Raw genomic sequence first — 22,576 nt, 5'->3', positions numbered from 1 at the left:
GTTTATTTAAAAGATTTGCTATTCACGCACGCAGAACCAGAAGAAAGTACAGCACGCAGTCAACCACGCAGAGGCAGTGTTGTGTAAGAAGCAGAGCAACCTTCACAGATAACAGACAAGATAAAGGAGACCAGAAACCATTGTTCTTTGCAGTGTATGTATCCGATATTGCCACTTAAGAAAGGGAGGGGAGGGGAGGGCTCACAGCGGTTTGTGATCTCTGACACATTTACACAAAAAAAGAAAAACATTTAATCAAATTCCTCATTAAGGTCTAGGTGCAGGCAGTGCGCGCACAGGTGCAACACTGGACACCTCCTGCCTTTTCCTAAGGTTCATCTGGGTCCCTTTAGATGTTGCCTGCATGCGTGGACAACGTGGAAACATGGCAGCAATCGTGCCGTAAAACTCATTCCTAAACTGGCGTCCTGTAAGGCAGCTGAACAAGGGGTTAACGCAGGTAATGAGGCCGCAAATACACATCTCCAGGACGAAGGCCGTGTCTGCGGGTCGCCAGGAGGCGGGGCTGTCGGGGTAGATCGCCCGTATCACGACGGCAGCGTTGCGGCTCAGGTGATAGGGCAGGTAAAACGACGAAAATATGACTAGCACTGCGCCCAGCAGCCGCCTGAGCCGCAGTTTCTTGTTGAGGTGATCGGGGTGGAGAGGTCGACGGCGAAGCTCTCTGATGCTGCGCAGGCCGCAGTAGCAGATGGCGAGCAGCGGGAAGAGGAAGCCGATAATGGAGCATATGAGGGAATAAGGGAGGCTCTCCCCTGTTTCACGTAGCAGTACGTACAGGGTGCACACGGTGCGGTTGCTTCCGGGGCAAGTCTGGATCAGAGTCATCCGGGCAACAGGTATGCTTAGGAGCAGCGTGGCCGTCCACACGGCCGCGCACAGCAGACAGGCCTTCCGCCGATCGAGCAGCACTAGAGAGCGCAGTGGGTGTACGATGGCCAGGTATCGGTCCACACTGATGCAGGTGACGAAGAAGATGCTGAGGTAGAAGTAGTTGTGGTAAAACATCCTCACAGCAATGCAGAGCGGCAGCCCCTGGTTCCAGTACATGTGGTTCAGATGGTAATGGATGAGGAAAGGCAAGGCCAGGAGCCAGGAGGTGTCAGCTAAGGTCAGGTTGAAGAGGAACACCGTGCTGCGGGTCCATCGCTGCAGCCGCACGGTGAAAACCCACAGGGAGAGCAGGTTGAGGGGAAGCCCGAGGATAAGCACAGTCAGGAAGGAGGCGGGCATAATGTAGAGCTCGACCACAGTTAAACCATGATGGGTGTCCAGATCACAAAGGTCTTCCTCTGGAGTCTGGATGACCACAAGCACAGTGTCCAGCTCATTGGCATTTAAATACATCATCATCATCTAAACTATCAATCCGATTTGTTTACTGGGCTCATATACAGAATCTAGGCTACACTAGAAGTATTCATCCTCATCGAACAACATGATAGTCATATAAGCCCTAATCACAGAGCTGAAAAATATTTCAGTTGATTCACAGTTTCATCTTTAATTGATACACATTTAAAATCACATTGAGTCTTTACAACCTACCTGAACCGGACTGTTCCCCATGTCTTTGTTACAGTAGGATCTGCACAGTGCCAAGTGAAACAACCCTGCCAACATATTTTGGTGTAAAACACACCCACCAGTGCGAGCAAACACTGAATAGTTATCAGTGCTCTCTCTCCGGCCATCTGTTCTGTGAAAAGCAACTTTGATGTCCTCGGCACAAGAGCTGCTGGTCGGCAGCATCGGTCCAAACGTGTCAAACAAATGCTCAAGTTTAATTAGTACTTTCTTTATTTTTTTGGTACATTACACATTTTGGATATAGGACTGGTTTACAAAAATAACATAAGAAAATAGAAAAAACAAATTTAAACTATAAGGAAACAGTAAACTCCTTCACCTTTTTCTGTAAGCGTGGACATTTGACCTATTATAGCAAAACAAATGAAATACAGGAGGGAAGAAAGTGAGCATGAAAGATAAATAAAGGGGAATTACACACAAAAGGGAAAGTACTAGATGCATTAAGGCATTAACAGGCACTGGTTCAACTAGGAAGACATAATAAGTAAGGCAAAATGTAACAGTAAGGTGGTCACAGGTAAATACACCTCAAACAGAGTCTACAGCACAACCAGTCAGCTACTTAAATTCAAATACTTCAGAAACAGATATTTCTCATGTCTCTATATAACCACATAATGTGAAATGTCCTTCATATCATCTCTAATCTTCTTGTTAACATTTAAAAGAACATTGAACTCCTTACCTACAGCACGACTCCTGTTCCATTTAAAGGAACAGTTACTCGCACACACTTCAAAACACTGCTCATGAATCTGTAGTGTCATGACAAGAATTACATTTACATGTTTATATCTCGGTAGTCATGTTTCATTAAGTGCTTTGTGCAACAACAACCAAAAAACAACCAAAAAACAAAATGTGTGTCTTTCCTTCTCTACAAAGACACTGCTGAGGAAGCCAGAAGCACAAGAAGGCGGTGATGGCTGATGTGCTTTGTGTAATGGAGCAAACATAGTTCAGTAGGTGAGGCCCGGCTTTCATTAGCTCTGTGTTGGTAAACATAGGCACATTAAAAAGGGATCTCTTCACTCCCATCTCCAAGAATGGGGCGGACTGTCAACATTCAACATGCACCAGCTGCTGCTTCTGTGGCTGAAAAACTGGCCACTGCAGGACAAAATCTGTCCATCGCCACAGCGGTAACAGCAGCACAGAGTTCCGTTCATTTAAAGAAAAAAAAACAAAGTAGCTACTTCACATGTCAGGTTTGGGCCTGCAGAAACTGTCGAGGCCAATGTGAGCATATAGCAAAAAATGTGCCTGGGCCTCCTAACTGCCAGTGGCGTGAAGAACAGGAAAGGTTTTGTTAAAGTTGTGCTGCGACCTTGATGCAGAGAAATAAACAATGCTCACAGTAAAAACAGAAACAAACAAACAATAGAGCTGAACGTGAATTTCTATTGTGTGGCTCTACAAAGCTGCACATACAGTAAAAAATATTCAAGAATAAGCAAACTCTGCCTTAAAACTACATTAGTTATCATTTGACTGACACACCAATGACAACATATGCTTTACACATTAAGGCATCGAATCTTTGGTTACTCATAGTGGCACTTAACAATAAATACGCTTGTATTTAGAACATAAGAAAGCTCTCTGGTTGACACACAGTGTATAAGATTTTGTCTTTCCTTAAACCAAATTTGTGATCATCCTCAACACCACAATTAGAACACAGAGAGTGAGAAATCATAAATATGCGACAGACGTTTAAAGTCAAGTGTCTCAAACTTTCAGCATGCATGGAGACTTGGTCTTTCACCTGTGTGATCTTCTGCTATTGCTTGATTAGCAGAAGAGGGATGGCTGTGAGTAAAGAACAAGAGGTCTAGCACTTTAGCAAGTGTCATGGCATTGCAGCAAACTGGTGGTCAGTATCAGAAAACACAAGCAGGGAAATCTATGTCACTGTGTTCGACTGACTGACCAGCAGCTTGCTGGGCTAGAGGCACTCTGATAGCACCTCATGTTTGGATAAAGATGGGTAGATCATGGGTGTGCAGGTGCAGTCACTGTTGCTGTTCTGGCTGAGCTGGATCTTCAATTTCTCCACTTCATAGTTGTGGAGGTACTCCTGGACCAGGTAGCGCTCTCTCTTTACTCGAGCCCTCACGTCAGATGGAACATCAGGAATCATCCAGGCCACAAAGAACTTGACCATAAACACAACATGCTGCAGAGGAAGAGGACACAATCAGTGAAATAAGACCAGGTCAAGAAGAAGCTTAAAAATGTGAAGCTTAAAAGGTCATTAAGTGCTGGTGTTACCTCCATGATGATGATGAAAGCCAGCTTGGCAGCCAAAATATGCCAGAACTGCATGTTGTGTTCGTACCTCTTCTTATCGTCAGGAGGATAGCGGTAATCGCGATACCTGCAGAGCAGCAACACATCACGTATTTTGATTTCTTGCAGATTTTTAAACAAACTGTGATTCCCAATTCAAGATTATTTATTGTTATTCACAAAGGAGAATTGTCACACTAACCTCCAGCTTTATATTGTTATACTTTAACTCTCAAAAAAAAAAAGAAGCTTTTTGTGCAGCACTTTAGTTCATTTACTGATTAAAACACATTGTTTTAGCTTCTTTACCTTAAAAACCACATTCTCTTTAGGCCAACTTTGATCTGACTGGCTGCCAGAGTGCTGCACTGTAGATGACCATATAAATGATATCTGCCGTCTATGAAATTACACAGAGTCAGGAGTAGAAAAAAACCTTTCCAAGCCTGGTGTTTAGAGCAGCATAACATCTGACTTTTTGCTCACAGGAGTTACTTGTATATAAACTCAACTCAATATTTGGCCATCTTAAATGTCACTAACGTTCATTATTGTCCCACCATATATCTATATCTATATATCTATCTATAGATATAGATAGATATAAGAAAAATAAGAAAAAAAGAAGAATTAAATAATATTATGGTACAAAGAAGCAGATCACATTACGCATTTTCAAGAATTAAAAGGCCCTGCATACCAGCAGGTGTCTTGTATTACTGTCTAAATACAGTCAATACTAACATATCACAGGTATATTGGTAATATTTCTGCAATGTGACTCAACTTTAATTTTAGTAAAATAATTGTAATATTTGAATATATAGATTACACAAAAGACAATAAAGCCACAGTCCTGCTCTCTCCATCTCGTAATTACACACACCTGCATGTTGTGATACTGCTGTTGAACCAGGATGGATATTCCTCAGGCCTTTCTTCTTGGGAGAACTGAGAGATGTTAAACACTGACAGGCTGTTGTTTATGTAGCCTTTCATATTCAGCTCATCGTGTGTACGGTAGGCATACATGTACACTAGCCGTGGGATCATATCAGAGGTGAAGGCCACGATGAATGCCTATAACAAGCAAAGAAATTATGTTAGTCTGTTTAGTTAAATAAACATAATGTGTCTGCCAAAACATTTTGAAGTAAGACCAGCACTCACATTTGTGACTACAGAGAGTACGGCCATCCCACCAAGGATTTCCTCCCAGGCTCCTATGCTGTGGGCCTTGGCTGCTACAGGGCGTCTGAACTGCGTCGTGAGCTTCCAGGCATCCACTCTAACCTCAATGATGTTGTTGATAAGTGCCAGCAGGGGTGCCAAGGGAAAGGAGGCAACGAACAGTGTGATGAAACCAAACTGGATCACTGAGACACAGAGAGGAATGAAAATGGGAAGAGACACAAATGAAGCAGCACCATCTGCAGGATGACGTGGATCACTCCAGTCCACCAATCAATCCATACATCCACCCTATTCTTTTACTGAAGGTGAATATATATTTTGTAGAGCTCAGCTTCTTGTTGAGGTCAATACTAACACATCACTGGTATAATAGTAATATTTCTCAATAATCTGTCATTAGTAATGTGTGTAATAGTCTGACTGTGTACTGGATCTTTACCCATTTCCAGGTATTCATAGAAGAGGCCTAGTTGCCCAAAGCCCTGCAGGTCGTAGTCCTGCTCCCAGCGGCTGTACAGACTCTCCGGGTGACTTCGTGCCTTCCTGCTGCCCCACCAGTTCATCAGCCACCTATGCGACACAAGGGGGCGATAGAGTGCTATTAGGAAAAAGTAATCCCTTTCACACAGCCAAATTGGAGGTTGTATTGAACCACAAACAATGGTGGTGAGGAGAGAACTATATTTCTCGAAGTTTCATACAGATATGATTACACTGCAAGGAGCTGAGGTTGTAAATACGTTTTAATATCCTGAGCTCACTTTGGACTCTAAAATAACATTTAAGCATCATGGTAAAAACTTGTCCAGCATTATAAAATGTAACCTACAGAATTTCAAGCAAATCAGACCACTCTTATGCTGACAACACCCAGATTTATCTTCGGCTCAATAGAAACACCTCCACTCTCATGGAATCTTTATTCAAATGCCTTGACGAAGTTAAAACCCAGATGGTCTCAAATTTTCTTACCTTTAATGAGGACAAAACTGAAGTAATTATTTTTGGACTAAGCTGTAACTTTAATGGCCCAGATTTAGATTTTTGTAACTTATTAAAACACACGTAAAAAACCTGGGGGTTTTCTTGGATAACAAACTTACATTTGAGAAACAAATTAATTCAGTTGTTCAGAGGTCCTTTTTTAAACTAAGGCTCTTATCCAAGGCGAGATCATTTTTATCCTTTAAAAACCTGGAACGAGCAATCCATGTAGTCCTCCACTGGACTGCTGTAATTCGCTATACGTTGGTGTCGTTCAGTCCAGTCTGGCATGGCTCCAATTCGTACAAAATGCTGCAGCCCGCCTTTTGACCCGTATGAACAGACCCCAACATATTACCCCGGTGCTTGCCTCTCTTCACTGGCTTACGGTGCGTTTTAGAATTAAATTTAAAATCTTACTTTTGACTTATAAAGTGCTAAATGGCCAAGCACCAGACTATTTGTCTGACCTTTTGCAGATTTATACACCCTCTACAGCCCTTCGATCAAGTGGTCATTTGCTCCTTACCTTACACAAGTCTAGAATGGTTCATAGAGGGGGATCAGGCATTTGCAGTTGTGGTGCTGAAAATGTGGAACGATCTAACCCTCCACATTAGAAAGCCCCCAACTGTTACTCTTTTTAAATCCCATCTTAAACATATTTTTTCTCGCTGGCTTTCTATCCTGTATAAGAGTTACCAATTTTTTATTCGAATTTTCTTACCTGTTTGATGATGTTAATGTTATTGTTTAATTATTACTTTTTACAGCACTTTGGTCAACTGTCTGTTGTTATTAAATGTGCTTTATAAATAAGTGAAATAAAAATAAATAGTAATGTAAAAATGTTTTTCTCTTTATTTGAATCATGTAATTAGTAACAATCTTTTTTAGGTTAAAATCACAGCACAGTTCACACATCAAATTCTGGACCAGCTCTTGAGTACTATTTAGTGGATTTATGTTGACATTACTTTGTGTACTTTGTTGAGCTAAATTGCAAACTGGTTAGGTAAGATAAAGATTAAAAAAAGTTCTTATTTGGAGAGATCACTCTAAGCATCGAGGCTACATTTACAGTGGCCCCACCACCGCAGATTACAAGGCATTTATTGTGGATGCCGATGAACTGCGTACTTGCATGTATTTGTTTGTACTTACGGAACGAGAGCTTCTTGGATGTTGCCCCACACCTGTTTACCAGTCATCACTATCACCAGCTGGGTGGTCAGCTCAATCAGACAACCACCAGGTTCACACTGAGTGCCCACAGGTCGAGGTAGAAAAGAGATGGAAAAGAGCAAACATTGACAAAAATTCAGGCCGAAGCTCAAAAACCAGTATGATTCTATATAACGTAGATATATCTAGTACCTCTTCATTCCTCAGTTTGCTGCTTCCAAACATATAGGTATAATTTCCAGGATAGCCAACAAACTTTCCCTTAAAGAAGGCCACGTAGAAGCAGGAAGAGTAATAGTTGACAAACTGGAAGAGGAACATCTTCACTGTCAGTTTGTTCTCATACTCCACGTGGGTCTTTGGAATTTCTATAAAACAGTAAACATTTGTTTTTAATACACTTCCACATTTTATCAGTCGAAAACTTTGATGATGTGAACTGACGTGTGGACATATAGACACAGAAAACCTGCTGTGGCCCCTCACCCATGTCAGTGATCTTAATAGCCACTCTCTCATACAAGAGGTTGAGGATCATGATGATAACAAAGTTGATGCAAGAGGCAGTGACAGAAGTGGCCAGCTGTGGGGTGACGTAGGGGGCAACCACGTCCAGGTTGGTGGCAGTATTGTTCTTCATGATGCTAGCAAAGGATGCGTATACTGCCAAGCGGTATGCTATGACCCCAATGATGCAGGCAATGATCAATGAGATCTTCAGGACAGAGAAAACATGAAAGCAAAATGAAAGACAACTACAACATGGCACAGGAAAATCAAAAGACAGAACTGGAGTGAGAACACCAAACGAATCATGCAGACATCTTTGCAAAGAGCGAGAGCTCGTTTTTCCACAAAGCGGGACATGTTAGTATTAAATGTCAAACTTGAAGTGTGCACACATGCCTCTTGGAAAAAGTCAGGCCATATTCTTCTCATTAGCTCAGTGACATATTACAGGGCTTTACAAACAAAAATACAACAGTAATGAGGTTTGGACCAGTATGTATAAACTTTCAATGGCTCACAGTTCAAACATTCATATAATTTTGCCAGTATTCGTAAAATCAGACCATGCACAAGTACCAAGCACAAACAAAGTGAAACTGTAACAGCCTGAGCTCCCAACTTGTCTTTAGGGCTCATTTTATACATACTAGCCTTGGTAATAATGATGATTATAATGAACAGTTTCTTAGTAAGGACAAATGACATCAGGTTGATGCACAGATGGAAAGATGGAAACAGATAAATTGTACCAAAGATACTATGCTCACCCACAACAGGACGGTAGCTCCAGACAGGCATATGCGTGCACACTTGCTTGTTATGGGTAAGTAAGGCTCCATTTCCTAAATTATAAGCAAGCAAAGCACGGACACAGAAGTCAGTCACCCTTTGTTATATCCTGAAAAGGAGCTCTAAAAGGCCACGTTCCTTGAATTACCTGAACCCTCACTAGTGAAGCAGAGCTAGTAATTGTAATTGTATTAGCCTGAGTCCAATTCTTTCATTGAGTGATTTTCTGCTCTTAAAAACCTCCAACAGAATAATCCACCAGCAGACAATCAGTAAATGTGGTGGAGAAGGAAACCCGTGCCTCCGAGTCTTTCCAGAAATATCTGTTATCTACAAACTACATCACAACAAAGCCTTCTCCTCATCAAGCTGGCATTTCACGTTGAGTACCCCTCCCCCCCCTTACCCAGAGGATCACGCTGGCCCAGCACAGAAACAATTTTCCCATTACATCTGTAGCAGTCCTTTCAAGAACCCACTCTGATTCCTAAAGACGAGCAGGATGTGGTCATGGCAAATTATAGAACTCTCGTAAATTCTGTGTCACAGCCGCTAATAATTTAGCTAAATAACTATGTTCTCAAAGAGTTTTGATTTAAGCCATGAAAGCACCTCATAAATGAGTGCAACCAGTTTATAAACAATTAATACAAGGGGGTTTGAAATGTGTCATCAAGTCCTACCATTCAGGACACTTAGCCTGGCAAAACCTTGTGTGGCTTTATATCACAACAGGATTATACAGGATATTAGTGTTTCATGAGCACACAAACACCTGAGTGATGCGGTTCAGCTTGCGGTTGGTGCACTTGGTCTCATACTCTGGCCGAAGCTGCAGCTGTTGTTGCTCCTCCTCAAAGTCAACCAGATCCCACTCGTACTCCAGACGCGCCTGCCGCCTCTTCCAGAACTCCAGAAACAGCGTCACTGCAGAGACGTACCAACGTCACACAAACTTATTTCAAATTAATTTAATCAACTAAGAATATTGCCTGGCTTACAAAGGCATTTTGTTTAAAGTTTTGCTTACTGCTTTGACAACTCATTACATGTGGTGTAAAACTGCTCATTTTAGACCTAAAAATTCTGACTAAAAGTTTTTTGACACGTCCTTTAAATTCAGAAAAGTTAGCAGCTAGCAGCTATTTTCATTCATGAAGCCAGGGCAGTGAGCAATAAACAAGTCCAGACATTGACAAGTGGCATGTAACAGGAGACAAGTTCTTCCTCACTGAAAATACCCCACATGGTTTTAGCTGCTTGCCCAGGTAGAGCACACAGAAGGCAGGACATGATGGCATGCATGAACTCACTGTGAAGTCTCTGGACAGTTACCTGCTTTATTCTCACGTGAGCACAGCTGCACATCACCCAGCTTTGTGTTCTCACATACAACTACACTAGCTAAAAAGTTTAGGGCTGCAGTCCAAGCATGTAAATTATTTAACAGTTATTCTGAACGACTGATAATCCCACTAGGTGGAGCACTGGACTTAAAAATGCTAAAAGCAGAGAAGCGACACATTTACTCACCCCAAATCCCCATGAATATGGCAAAAAACACAGTTGCCACATTGTCAAATAGGTGTGATTGCTGAAAGAGAACATGTTGAAGAAAAAGTGAGGTAACTGAGAACTGATTTGATGACATTAAGCTGCATTCGCTCTTTAAATGTCACATATTGTGGGTAGAGATGAATCATGATAAGTACAACAATTACTCACCCACGAGGAGTTGCATGTTATGTTGAGTCTCCAGTAGGTACACTTTTGGTCGCAAAGGGGACACATGACAATATTGCCTCCGATTTCCTCACTACATATTTCTTTACTGTAGAGGAAACAAAGGATATTTTAAATGAAAGAGATGATTATATTATTAACATAAAAAAAACTAATGATGTAATTGAATCTGTCTGATGATAAAAACTCACCTCCATTCATTGTCATCGTATGTCAGGAATCCATAAACGAAACAAATTGTCCCAACTACAGCAGCGAAGAACAGCATCTCAGTGTAGAAACCCAGCCACGCAAAATAAATACCTATCTTTTCTCCATAATATTTCCTGTTGAAAGTTGAAAAACAGTAATTATTGCATTCATTCTGATGTCAGATTGGATAATGAGTATTTCTGCTTAGTGTGTATCCAAAGAAAACACCGTTTTTGAAAAAAACTCATTGAACAAATGATAAAACAAATGAGGTTAATCTGTAGAAAAAAATTGAAAACGTACTGAAAGATAAGAAATATTTAAGAAGGGTTTGGAGACCCTTTTAACTTTGTAAACAACCAATCAAACAGAAAGCTGGTCTCATTTTATCCTCATGCTTATTTTAACCCACGTAGTGTTTCATGTTTCTGTGCAGCTTTTATGGATTTTGAATGAACAAAATTCCCAACACCTGCACTCTTTTTAAAAAGAAACAAGAGTTGTTTGGCTGTGCATTAAATTATCAATAATAGGCACATTTTTTGCTTGCTTCCTTTTTGTTTGTGTATTCCCTTCTTTACTGTAAATTAATTTTTTGAACATATTAAACCAGATATTTTAAGAAAGCAAAGACAAGTACTTTGTGTTGAGGGCTTACCTCACAAGATTGAGGGGCTGCTCCTTGAAGAAACAAAAGAATTTGGCCCAGTATTTGTAGAGACTGAATCTTTCACTTTCGCAGTTGGGATCCTTTGACTTTGTCCAGTACCTTGACTGAAGACACACAGAAGACACAGATCACTGTCATTCATTGTATGAATAGATGTTACTATTCAAAAACAATAGGCGTATATTCCACTAAAAAATGATTAAGAAATGTCTAAACTGGAGTAGAAAAAACTCACATCATGCAGAGGAAAGGCAGCAGTGTAGGTCCCATTGTTGAGCAACCTCTTGATTCCCTTCTTGTCTCTATCCCCACATTCATCCTTAAAGTATGGACAGCGTGCCAGGATATAGTAGACCTGTTCATGAAGACAGAAACAAAATAAATTGGTCTTATAAAACATAACCTTCTATGCTGGAAGGTTAGTTACTTAAATAACTCTGTTGGAAAAATGTTATTGTTGCATTTTTGAACCTAATTCAGTTCTGAATGCCAGAGTATTTTTAGAACTTCAAGGTGACAAACAAGATAAGCGTGCTTACGATCCTGTTGCGAGTAGAAGGAGGGAAGAACGTCTCTTTGTCTTCGATAAGGAAGAAGTCAGACTTGCTCTTGTTGAATGGAGCTGTGAAATAGTCTGGCTCAGGGTTCATGATGTGCCCCGGCAGACGGAAAGGCGTCGACAGCCAGTTCATGGGGATCTCGCTGTTGTCTGGGATATCGTTGACCTTGAAAGGAACCTTGATTTTCAGCACGTCTGCGTATGTGGCCAGTACTTCCCACGGAGCATGGATCTTGACAAAATAAGTCTTTCCATCCTCTGACTCCTGATAATAATGACAGTAAGTAATATTAGCACTGTGTTTGTGGTGTATAGAAATGTATATTACAGTATAATGAGTGTAAAAAAAAAAAAAAAAAAAAAAAAAGGACATCGCTGAAAAGTGACAGGTTTTATATCTATAGCTCTTAGTTTGTTCACTAAATAGCATTAAGGTCTTATGACATATTGTGAGTGATCAAAAAGCAAAACAATCTGGGAATCTGCTCAAAAAAAAAACAACTTTTGTTGTAGATATCATCTTTTCGTCTAAATGGTTTTCAGTGCAAGTGTGTGTTTTTAGATCACTCCGTACAAGTCCCCTCAAACTTATCCCTTTAAAGTCATTCTGCCTCTTTTGTAGCGTGTGAACTTGATTCTCATTTTCAAAAAGTGGATGAGATTACAGTGAACCAAATGTGGGGAGCAGCCGACATTTTAAGTGAAAAAACTCAGCGTGAACTTAGCACACACTGGTACACACCACACTTCAGGTGGTTTCCCTGAATGCTGTCCCTGATAGTATGTCCATAATCGCACTCTCTGGACAAACTCAAGGTTCAAAGCCCCCTGAAAGATGAGCAAATACCTGATCCTACTTTTCACTTAATATGCTGCTTTCAAGCTTGTAAGCTTTGGACATCTTGATTGAAAACAGCTGGTTATAGACAGAGACCCAGCTCTCACAGTTTATAACCGTCTACAATAAATTTGGGTGTATTTGATGCACAAGTTTATGTCTGTCCTCTGTGCATGTTTATCGTAGCCTGCACAGTGCAGTTGGTCATAATGGGACTTCCAGTGAGCCATGCTGGACGGAGTTTGGACAGGACAAAGAGATGATCTTGAACAGGAAATGGCCATATTTACATCAGGTGAAGTTATTGATTTTCATGGACGCGTGGACAGAGCTTTTTGATCACACTGTGAACAACACACAATTGGATTGTGTTTATCAGCACATTCGCCGTATAAGCAAAAGATCCCTGGAAGAATCCCTGGAGCAGACACAAATCCCCTTTGGGTTGTGCAAGGTGTACACACTCTGACAACTCATTAATGCGGAGCTACCCACTGTGGTGACCCCTTGTGAATAAGAGCGCAGGCGAAAGTAGGTAGCTTACAGTTTTATCTTCTGTCTCCAGCTCCAGGCCGACTTTCTGTAAGTTGGATTCATACACCCTCCTCCTTTCCTAAAGCAGTAGAAGAAGAAAACGGCAATACACATGGACAAAATATTACCACAAAGCCAGTGTAGGGAATATTTGCATACTATTAGAAGTAATGATAAAATATGTCCTCATCTAGATAACAAGTGAAATAACAAAAGCCGAATAATTTAAGTATGTTGAGCCAAAAGCAAAATATAAGCAGAAAATAATACATTATAAAATAATAATGAGAGAAAGCGGCTCATATGTGCAACATTAAGAGGAAAATCATGGAAACATGGTAAGTAAAAAAGACACAGGTGCTACAAAACAGCTACAAAAGTGATATATAAACCATGGTGGACAAGGAAGTATCAGTTACCAGAAAGAACAGGTAGTGAAAATAAGCTAACAGTAACATGACAAAAGCTTTCACGGTATATGACACTTAGTTATTTTCTACAAGAGGATTTCTGATACATTAAACCTATCTGAATCACTGCAGAAAAAACTGACAAAAATTGAATAAATAAATCCGCCTTGTTAGAACTGAATTTTAGAGTCACGTTTAACAATGCATGCAGATAACACACAGGAACTGGCCTCCGGTTTACCCTTCCTCATACAGTGGAAAAAATTAGTGGTTTCCTGACCAGGCAGGAGGGTTAACTGTTGACTCACCGACTGAGGCCGTAAGCAAAACTGGGAGTCAGCAGTGGAGTGTTGACACTCACATGTAAAGCTAGCAGCTCAGTGTGAAACAATGAAAGCCTTTCAGCACTCAACAGGTGACAAAGCAGAGTTATTATATCTTTGAATTTTTAATTTCTTTTTATTTGTACATCATTAATTCAGTTTAGTTTCAGTTAGCCTGCACAGTGGGCCTGCTCTTTTCAATTTAGTTTTTAGTGCAGGAAATGTTTTAATATTTATGAATTTCAGTGTTAGCTTTGGTTTTACATTAAAAACATTATTGTATTTGACAGATGCAAGATATATGAAAAAGTGTTAAAAAAATAAATGTGACATCCCAGTCTCAATAACCCTATGAAGCAACACTGCCTCAGACTAGTTATGCTGACAAATTTCAACCACACGGACTAAAAAAATAAATGTAAAGATATTTCCTGCATATTTTTTTTTTGTTAAGATGTTTTGCAGGTAAATATTTATTTTGATTTCAGTTTTAGTTAACTATAATAATCCTGGAGACAAAACCAATTAAATTAAATACAGTTTTATTTACACCAAAATACAACAAAAGTTGCCTCAAAGCACTTTATATTGTAAGAAGTAGGAAGGAAGTGGGAAGGAAGAACTCCCTTTTAACAGGAAGAAACCTCCAGCAGAACCTGGGTCAGAGAGAGGCTGCCATTTAACTGGACTGGCTATCGGTGAGGGAAGAGAGACAGGCCACAGACAAAAACCACAAAATAAATAAATAAAACAGGCCACTAACCATATGGACTTACTTTAAAAACAAATTATTTTTATACAAAAAAAAAAAGACTTGAGAATGGATTTACATGTCAAAGTCACCTTATTAGAAAATACCTTGACAGGATTATTAACAGCTGACAGCAAAAGTCTTCCTAGCTTTGTCTGTTTTGTGGTATTTATGGTATGCTGTGGAGTCACAGGAACCCACAGGATATCCTGTATGAGCCACCTCGGACTGTTAAAATCTAACAGTGGAAATAACGTCAACATTTAAACTGCGCTAAGATATATTGAGTGCAATTGTATGGGACTCTTTTCAGTTGTACATACAACTGTAACAGCATTGTATACGCAAAACATGAAAAAAATAAGTTAGTCCAGTTAGTGATAACTGAAAAAAAATGTGATTGAAAATGTCTTACCTGTTTCCTTTGATCATCTTTATCGTCAATATAGGACAGAACAAAATCGATCCTGCGCACTCCATCACGGAAGAACACGGAGTCCTTACTGTATTTTTGCTTGTCAATCTAGAACGAGACAACACAAAGGAGGTGAGATTTTAAACACACATAAATAGACAGGGACTGATATTTTGCAGTCACCACAGCAGACCAGAAAGTCAAGCTTTGCATCTAGTAGCTAATGCAAAAAATGCAAAATACTGATAATTATCACTCAAAACACAAACAACATGCCAAATGGAGGGTAGCTTCTTTGATGTTTATTGTTTGTTGTCTGTTTTTAAGTCATACTGAACAAGACGATAAACCTGTTATATCATAGGGCGAAACTAAAACAGATATCGAAGATCAAAACTAGCCATACTGACTTAAGGCTCCAACATTGCTGCAATTTAATAATCTGTTTTTCTGTAATCAGCACTGACCTCCAAAGAAATTCCAAGTACGTGTATCAGCCCCACAGAGGCAGTTGCTTAGCAAGCTACAAAAACTGGACCGCAAAGGAGTGCTTAAGGAGAGGACCCATGACTGGTTGCTGCTTCAGCTGTTCAGAAAGCTAAAAATAACTATGTATAGTGTGTTTCTCTCTGCCACATTACAGCAGCAGTAGGACTACAGGCAATACACAGAACCATTAAGCAAAATAAAAACTGTAATATCCATTTCAGGCACATATTTGGCTAGTGTCTTTGCCCCGTGCCATCATGGCAACACTCTGGAGGAAGGGAGGAAAGGAAGTGCACTTTACCTTCATGGTCCACTCCCTTTACCGTTACGATGCAGCAGCAAACAGGCCAGCTGCCTGATAGAGCTAAACTGCTTTACTCCTGGGAGTAGAGTCCAGGCCAGCAAGCACTGCCTTTCTCACCCTCACTCCACTGATCCCCATCCAAACAGGAGCCAACCAGTCCACTCACCTCCCAGGACAATCCCTCACTTCTTGCTCAGTCATCCATAAAAGAAGAGGAGGGATACTGGGAGAGAAACACAGCACAGTCCTAGAGATGACATCAGCAGAGGGGTAGCATAGCTGCCGCCAGCTAGCTAATCTAATCAGAGCACAGCATCAGGAAAGGGGGGAGGTAATGTGACTGAACTGTATATCTGTCCCTCAAATTACATCATCTCAAGTTTTCTTGGTGCAAAAGTCAAACAGTTACATGAAGAAATCTTTTCTACAAAGGGTGATAAGGGGGAGATAAAGAAAACCAAAACTGGTAGCTACTGTGTAGCCTTGGGTCAACAGCCTCAGACAACTTGCACAATTCAGCTACAAAAATATACTTTAAATGCTTCAGCTCCACAGCTGTATCTACCACCCTGTCTGGCCACTGAACTACGTGTTCAACGTGTACAGCTTGTCGTTTCCAACACCGTCACAGTCTCTTATTCCAAATTATGCATACGTTCAAACTGCTGGTCTACACTGCCTCCCAGCCTGGACTGGAACGTGCTGACCAATGCAGGGTGGTACTTTCTGTAACTGGGATGTTGCTACAGAAACTCTCTAATTTACAGTAATTACAGATCAGCCATATGGAATCGGCGCATCAGCTGGGACGTGCCCCTGCTCAGAGCCACAGACTTCTATACATTTATGAACTAACCCCTAACTACTGGGCGTATCGACGTGTCCCTTTTATCTTAATGGTGAAGGGTAAATGTAGAATATGGTGTAACACAAGAAGTCTTCCAATTTCAGGGGGTAGAAAAGTAAGTGGAAATTTTCAACTTACTTTCAAGGTACTATTTTTTTTGTGGAGGGATAATTTTAACCATGAATTCTTATTTTCAGGTCACTTAATTAGTTTGGAATACACAGGAGTTGCTGAACACACTTTAGTTGATATTGAAACGTAATTGTGTTATTTTTACTTTTTATTTCTTTATTAAGTTATTTGAAACATTAAGAGGAAGTAGGAGACCAGCAGAGAATGTTACTCCTATGCTGTCCAAACCAAAGTATGTTTTAGGTTATGGTGTATATCAACTTCAGTGATGACTCATCTGACAAAGAACACGCCCCCGTCTATCCTCAGTCTGTGTTTTTAATCCACCTTCTCTAATGCACTTTGATTTTAGTACCACTCAATCTAACATCCAGGCGGTGTATTAGCTATATTGTTTAAAGTACTTTAGGTGCCCCTTTTTTCACAGGAGAATGTAGATGGTGACTGCTGTATCACTGCAATGGCTTCTCTGCTTGCAATAAAGCATCGCAATCTGCATGTTTGTTCTGAAACGTGCACTTTTGTGCAGAGCTAGATGTCCAGCTGGATCTCCAGATTTGCAGAAAATTACATCTGGTTTAGCGGCATAATACAAGTATGCACATAAACCAAACCTCTTGAAGAGTTACATGTAGTTTAAACCGTGTTGTCTGCAGTGAAACAAGATTTCTATCCCTGTAATGACTACAGAGCCAGTTTATACATGTGCTGCCTTTAAAACTCCTTGATGTGACCTTATGCTCAGCTAAGTTGTAGTCCTAGAATGTAATGTTCTTTTTTACCCTGCAGATTGGCTGCTCTGAATAAAAGGTCACACTTTTCATTAACATGGGTTGCACAGTGTTTAAACAAGGCCATATTGAAGAGGATTCAAAGGCAGAAGCCTTCAGTACAGTATATGGTTAGCCACACCACAGTGCAGTCCTGTCATGAGCAAAGGGTAGGGCCATGATTACAGCATATACAGTTCTGTACCACACACACACACACACACACACACACACACACACACACAAAAGAGTTAGGCAGGTGGAAATCTGCATGTGCAGCTTCTATTATGCTGTGGCACATGGTTGGGTTGTTGCTCTCTTAGTGAGGCCAACAATAATCACAGGTGAGAACAAAGCAAGAGAAAAGGCCTTTTTCACCTTTAATGAACTCTCACGATACATCAACACGCACAACAGCATGTTTCCATTTCTCGCAGCAGGCAAAACAAAACATGCCTTCAAAAAGCCAACATCAGCTCTCTACCAAGAAATGCTTATTGATTTCTCCGATGTCCAGGTTTAATAGCCTGAATGTCCAATACTGCTAGAGAAACTCGACCATGAGCATACACTCTGAGCAGCAGGTAGGAGATAATGGGTGGCTGGTAGTCACACATATAGCGTACATTTCTGCATCATAACACAAGCTTGTTTTACCATGCCATACCCTGGAACGAAACTTCAGGAATAGGGCCCGTTTTCTCGAAAACTGTGGAGGAACCGAGTGCACAGTGAGAGAAAGCCTGACAAAACGATTCAAAACAAAATTCAACAGCATACCGCTAAAACAGAAGCGGCACCCTTTTAGAGGGGAACAGGCACTTCACGCTTACATTACATCTACATACATTTACAGATTATGTCCAAAAACACTTCATACATGAAGATTCAGGCACAATCACAGTCAGTTAGATGTTTGAGGCTCAGAGATATGAGACACGACAGAGACATGAACACACAGACACAAGCAACAGCGACCTGTGCCCCTGACTGGTGTCTTACCCCAGTTAAAGCATTGATTTGCTCTATGGTCTGAGGCGCAAACTGTGGACTGTCGCTGTGGTCAGAGGGAGCCAGCGAGGCCAGGCTGTTGTTGAGAGACTCACAGCTCTCTACACGCACATCGGGCGTTAAAGCAAACTTTAATTAGAGTATGAAAGAGGAGAATACATGAGTATTAGAGTTATACCTAACTCTCTTCTGCCATTTGTATGTTGTGAAACAACAGCATGAATGGACTGAAAAGATGGAAGTAAACTCAGTACAGTTATCTCTAGTATTATACACGCAAAATAAACTGCTTTGGTGGGTAGGTAAAAAAAAAAAGAAGTGGATAAAGAGCAGGAAGGAAATCTTGATTAATCTTTGTAATTATACACAATATGCTTCCTGCAACCACGATTATAGGCAGGGAGCTGAATGTGAAGCTTGGACCTTCTGCTCCATAAATCTGCCTGCAAAAGGCTTTTTTTCCATAACTTTAAATAGCAGGTACTGCAAAACAACTAAAGCACCTACAATCATAAAAATGCAAAAAATAAGGTACCAATAATAACAATAAAAAATCCTACTTAGAATTGTTGTGAAAAGACTGTCAGTGATGGAGTTCTTGCTTTGTAGAATTGTCTGTGTGACTGAGGGCATGCTGTGAGTTTGGTTTTTACCTCCGATCGTCCCTGCTCCGGTGAACCTGTGCTGGATGATGCATGATGGTGATAGCCATTTACATCATCTGCAAGACAAAAAGATAAAACACAAAATTAAAAACACAGTTAGCAGTTAAGAGACGGCTCTCTTACCAGTGTAAAAGAATAATAAGAATCAACAAAAAAAAGTTATCTCAGACAGCCAGGATAATGCAGAAACAACTGCCTGAATAATGACTTTGGCCCATGTTGTGGTCTATATGTTTACAGCATTTTGTGGTCTTGTGGGGCAAACAGGGTGACTTAACAGTGAACGACGCTACTGAGATGAATATGCACCCATTTCAGAAGTGACTGCAGGAAACATGCCCGAAACGTCTGGAAAGCCCCCCTACAAGTCTTTTTTTTTTTTTTTTAAATGAACGTTGGCTACACAATAAAACTGAAACTGAGTTGTACTTTACCTACTGCTCACTGCTTGGCATGTAATTACAACTTTCCAGATCATTCTGAGAAAAGAGTTACATAAACAAATGGAAAGACAGATGAAAAAGCAAGACAAACATGGAGCCCTGCTTGCACCACTACAGCTAAAAAAATATAAAGCGAAAGGTCTCGGGCTCTGTGTCTGTGTTTTAAAATAGAAAATGTTCTAATTGATAGTTTCTCTCTCTCTCCGGTTATATTTAGTCTGGGTTCAGCACAGGAAGAGTGTCTACACAGACCGTTGTCTACATTATTAAACGCCAAGTTAACAAAGTAAAACTTGGTGGTGCAAAACTGAAATTACAAACATTTATTATAAAAGACACACTTCAAAAGTGAAATACAAACTCATTTCTCAGCTTCTGAACAACAGCTTTAAAGCCTTTCAGCTTCTCACAAAGAGAGAAGATAGCAAGTGACTTTCATTTGGATAGATTTCTTTTGCAACATATGACAACGCCTCTCAAACAGCTGAGGATATTCTTTGCACAGTTGGGCGCAAGAATGTGTGCAATATTAGCCAGTTCATTCATGCCAAGAGTCGTTTCCCACTAAATATCCTCTACAGTTGAGGCTTTGTTCAAGTGTGAGCAGCTGATCAGTGGAAATGCCACAAGGCTGCTTCCCTCCCTCTTTCTCGCTCTGTTAGCCGCACAACCATCAGAATCAGAATCAGAAACTTTATTGTCATTGTCATGAGAACAACGAAATTATGAGCCCATGAGCCATAAAGGCTCATGGGGTCAAAAACTGTATACGTTGATTATTTACACGAAAGCTACTTTGCAACACAGCGCATGCTGACAATAAATGGCAAATGAACTGCAACATCGGCGACAAATATGGTCAGGCAACAACTCCCGCCAAATCAATTTTACACCAAGCCCAAGTGTCACAACAAAAAGTCAAAACTGTAAACAACTTTCATTTGACTGATCTAGCTTCTTAGAACTGGTATAGCTGAACTCAGGTGGAGGCCATATTTTAAAGCTGTTTTTCTAGACTAAATGAACAGTTTTAGACTCAACTCAAACTGCTACATTTTGCCCATAGTGAAAGTAGATGAGTTTGTTTGGTTTCCTCACACGCACAGGAAACCAGTAGTCACCTGCCATGTTGCAGAGGGGTTGGTTTCAGATGCACACATACACCTACTTTACAAAACGTAGCTCACATCTTAAGGCAATGCTGCTACAAAGCAGTAACGCATGTTCGTGTGAAACCCACAATCATGAACAGCTCTGTGATTTTTACGTACAAACTATAAAAGACACAATCTGTACTTCTATATTGTAATAACCAAGTCATCTGTGACTACTGTGAGATATGTTTTGCTTCTGTTACAACGTTATCTCAACAAACCATAAGCACACAACACCAAACTGACAAAGGATGGCCCTGTGGTTATCACTTTCATTTCAGACTGTTTGAATGACACACTTCATTTTAATATTGTTGATAAGGTTTTCTGCATTCAGGATGATTCACCTTTTAATCATCAACACACATTTTCTTTAAAATATATCCCTAAATGGCAAAAAATTTAAGTAAATAAAATCCGTGTCCGGCCACTGGTTTAAAATTTACATAGGCGGGGAACAGAGATGGATTTGGGGGTTGTTGCTGGTGGATAACGTGGTTGTCTGTAAGTGACACAGTATTTCCAGTAAGCAGGCCAGCTGCCAGAGCCCAGCTGCACATAAGTCACTGTGACTTCCATTAAGAGAAAGGCAGACTGTGAGCTGGCTGGAGCCTTAAAGGGGAAATAACCAGGGTGGAAACGCTTTACAACAGTGAAGCAACGGCTACATAATTAAGTTTTAATATACCCTCTGTATAACTGACGGTGAGAAAGCTAACCAAAGAACAATTGTATTTGTCAGCTGACTTAAAGGTTACTTAAAAATGCTGGAAAAACCCATTCTGGAAAGTTTCATTTATATTGTTAAAATATTAAAGGTCTCATATTATAGCTGTAGTTCAATTTTAGCAAGCTTGTGAAAGTCTGGCGTACAGACTTGAGAATACTTAGCTCACTCCAGTAACTTCTCGGCAGGCTGAAAATCTCTCAGCTACATTTTAAACGTTTTTTTACATGGCCGACCAGCGCTGGCTCTCAGCTACTTACCGCTGAAAGAGTCTGTCGGGCTCATCTCAATTAAGCTGTCTTCTCCCGTTTTCCCCGTTAATCTGTGCATCTTGAGACACTCGCGAAGCCAAGCCGTTCTAATCCGCTCTGGTCTGGACTAATATATTCCGAGCCAGGCGTGTTATGTCTCGCCCGAACCGCTCCGCTTCACAGTCGATCCCCCTTCGGGAAGCCAAACGGCTGACTCACTCGCCAGGATGCCCTCCTTCACCCACTGACCGCTCACTGGCGCATTACCACAGCCTCAAGGGAGGCCCATGAGGGAAGTGCCTCCACGCTACTAGCCAATAGTCTTCTCCCGACGGTGAACAGACACTGCACCCAAGTGTCCACGTGCTATGTACACTGAACTAATTCAAGAAGATAGTCCAGGTGACAATATTACGCTTACCGTAGATAAAACACAAAAACAAAGAAACAAACTAATGGCTGTGAAGGTTCTCAGTCATCCAGGTCATCGTAGTCAAACTAATGGTAATTTAACACATTTACATTCAGTTTTTGTGTTAATAGCCTGAATCTTTCCATTGTTCTTGGTAGATAGTGTTAGATTGAATTGTATGTATTTGTTAAACGTATCTCTATGTATTTAACCTGAACTTTGCGCAATATGACCTTAACTGGTTTCTTTGTATTTTTCTAATAAAATCATTTGCACTTGTTTGTTTGTTCATGCTATTTCCCCCCAAACATGGGACCCATGTCAAAATTGCTAAAAGTTGTTGGTAAATTTAATTTTTCCAGGACTGA

The 22,576-nt window shown here is 40.6% G+C and overlaps 2 protein-coding genes across 6 annotated transcripts; both read right to left on the bottom strand.

The window, feature by feature from the left end:
• Positions 1-267: 267 nt before the first annotated feature.
• On the bottom strand, positions 268-1,368 carry LOC146628013 (succinate receptor 1-like). Its single transcript, XM_085359435.1, has one exon. It carries the CDS (start codon positions 1,366-1,368, stop codon positions 268-270), a length of 1,101 nt encoding a protein of 366 aa, XP_085215561.1.
• A 553-nt stretch (positions 1,369-1,921) lies between these two features.
• Positions 1,922-22,037, bottom strand: ano5a (anoctamin 5a). Of its 5 annotated transcripts, XM_085359280.1 has the most exons (22): positions 21,806-22,037; positions 19,210-19,277; positions 18,548-18,685; positions 18,213-18,254; positions 15,004-15,111; positions 13,115-13,183; positions 11,713-11,997; positions 11,409-11,528; positions 11,162-11,277; positions 10,503-10,637; positions 10,294-10,399; positions 10,102-10,162; positions 9,344-9,495; positions 8,975-9,055; positions 7,756-7,984; positions 7,462-7,637; positions 7,249-7,346; positions 5,540-5,670; positions 5,077-5,282; positions 4,793-4,986; positions 3,889-3,994; positions 1,922-3,793 (listed from the first exon to the last, which is right to left on the bottom strand). In XM_085359280.1, exons 1-22 carry the CDS (start codon positions 21,873-21,875, stop codon positions 3,563-3,565), a joined length of 2,922 nt encoding a protein of 973 aa, XP_085215406.1. In that variant the 5' UTR covers positions 21,876-22,037; the 3' UTR covers positions 1,922-3,562. The 5 variants fall into 5 exon arrangements, with proteins under 5 accessions (XP_085215406.1, XP_085215410.1, XP_085215409.1 ...); XM_085359281.1 differs by lacking the exons at positions 18,213-18,254; positions 18,548-18,685 and having other exon boundaries at positions 1,923-3,793; XM_085359282.1 differs by lacking the exons at positions 8,975-9,055; positions 18,213-18,254; positions 18,548-18,685 and adding an exon at positions 8,547-8,621 and having other exon boundaries at positions 1,923-3,793.
• Between the last annotated feature and the right edge of the window lie 539 nt (positions 22,038-22,576).

This window comes from Diplotaxodon limnothrissa, linkage group LG7, assembly GCF_057381915.1.
Source record: "Diplotaxodon limnothrissa isolate DT_005_m linkage group LG7, D_limnothrissa_male_GT1.1, whole genome shotgun sequence".
Classification (NCBI taxonomy): Eukaryota; Metazoa; Chordata; class Actinopteri; order Cichliformes; family Cichlidae; genus Diplotaxodon; species Diplotaxodon limnothrissa.
This window is presented reverse-complemented; position numbering and strand designations above follow the sequence as displayed.

Bases quoted from the DNA above. Each gene is read 5' to 3' on its own strand.
- ano5a (XM_085359280.1), bottom strand. From the start codon at position 21,875: ATGCACAGATTAACGGGGAAAACGGGAGAAGACAGCTTAATTGAGATG. The intron at 13,184-15,003 runs GTAAGACATTTT...CTACTGCTTTAG, and splicing joins AAGATGATCAAAGGAAACAG to GAAAGGAGGAGGGTGTATGA. The intron at 10,638-11,161 runs GTAAGCCCTCAA...AACTTTCAACAG, and splicing joins CAGCCCCTCAATCTTGTGAG to GAAATATTATGGAGAAAAGA.
- LOC146628013 (XM_085359435.1), bottom strand. From the start codon at position 1,368: ATGTATTTAAATGCCAATGAGCTGGACACTGTGCTTGTGGTCATCCAG.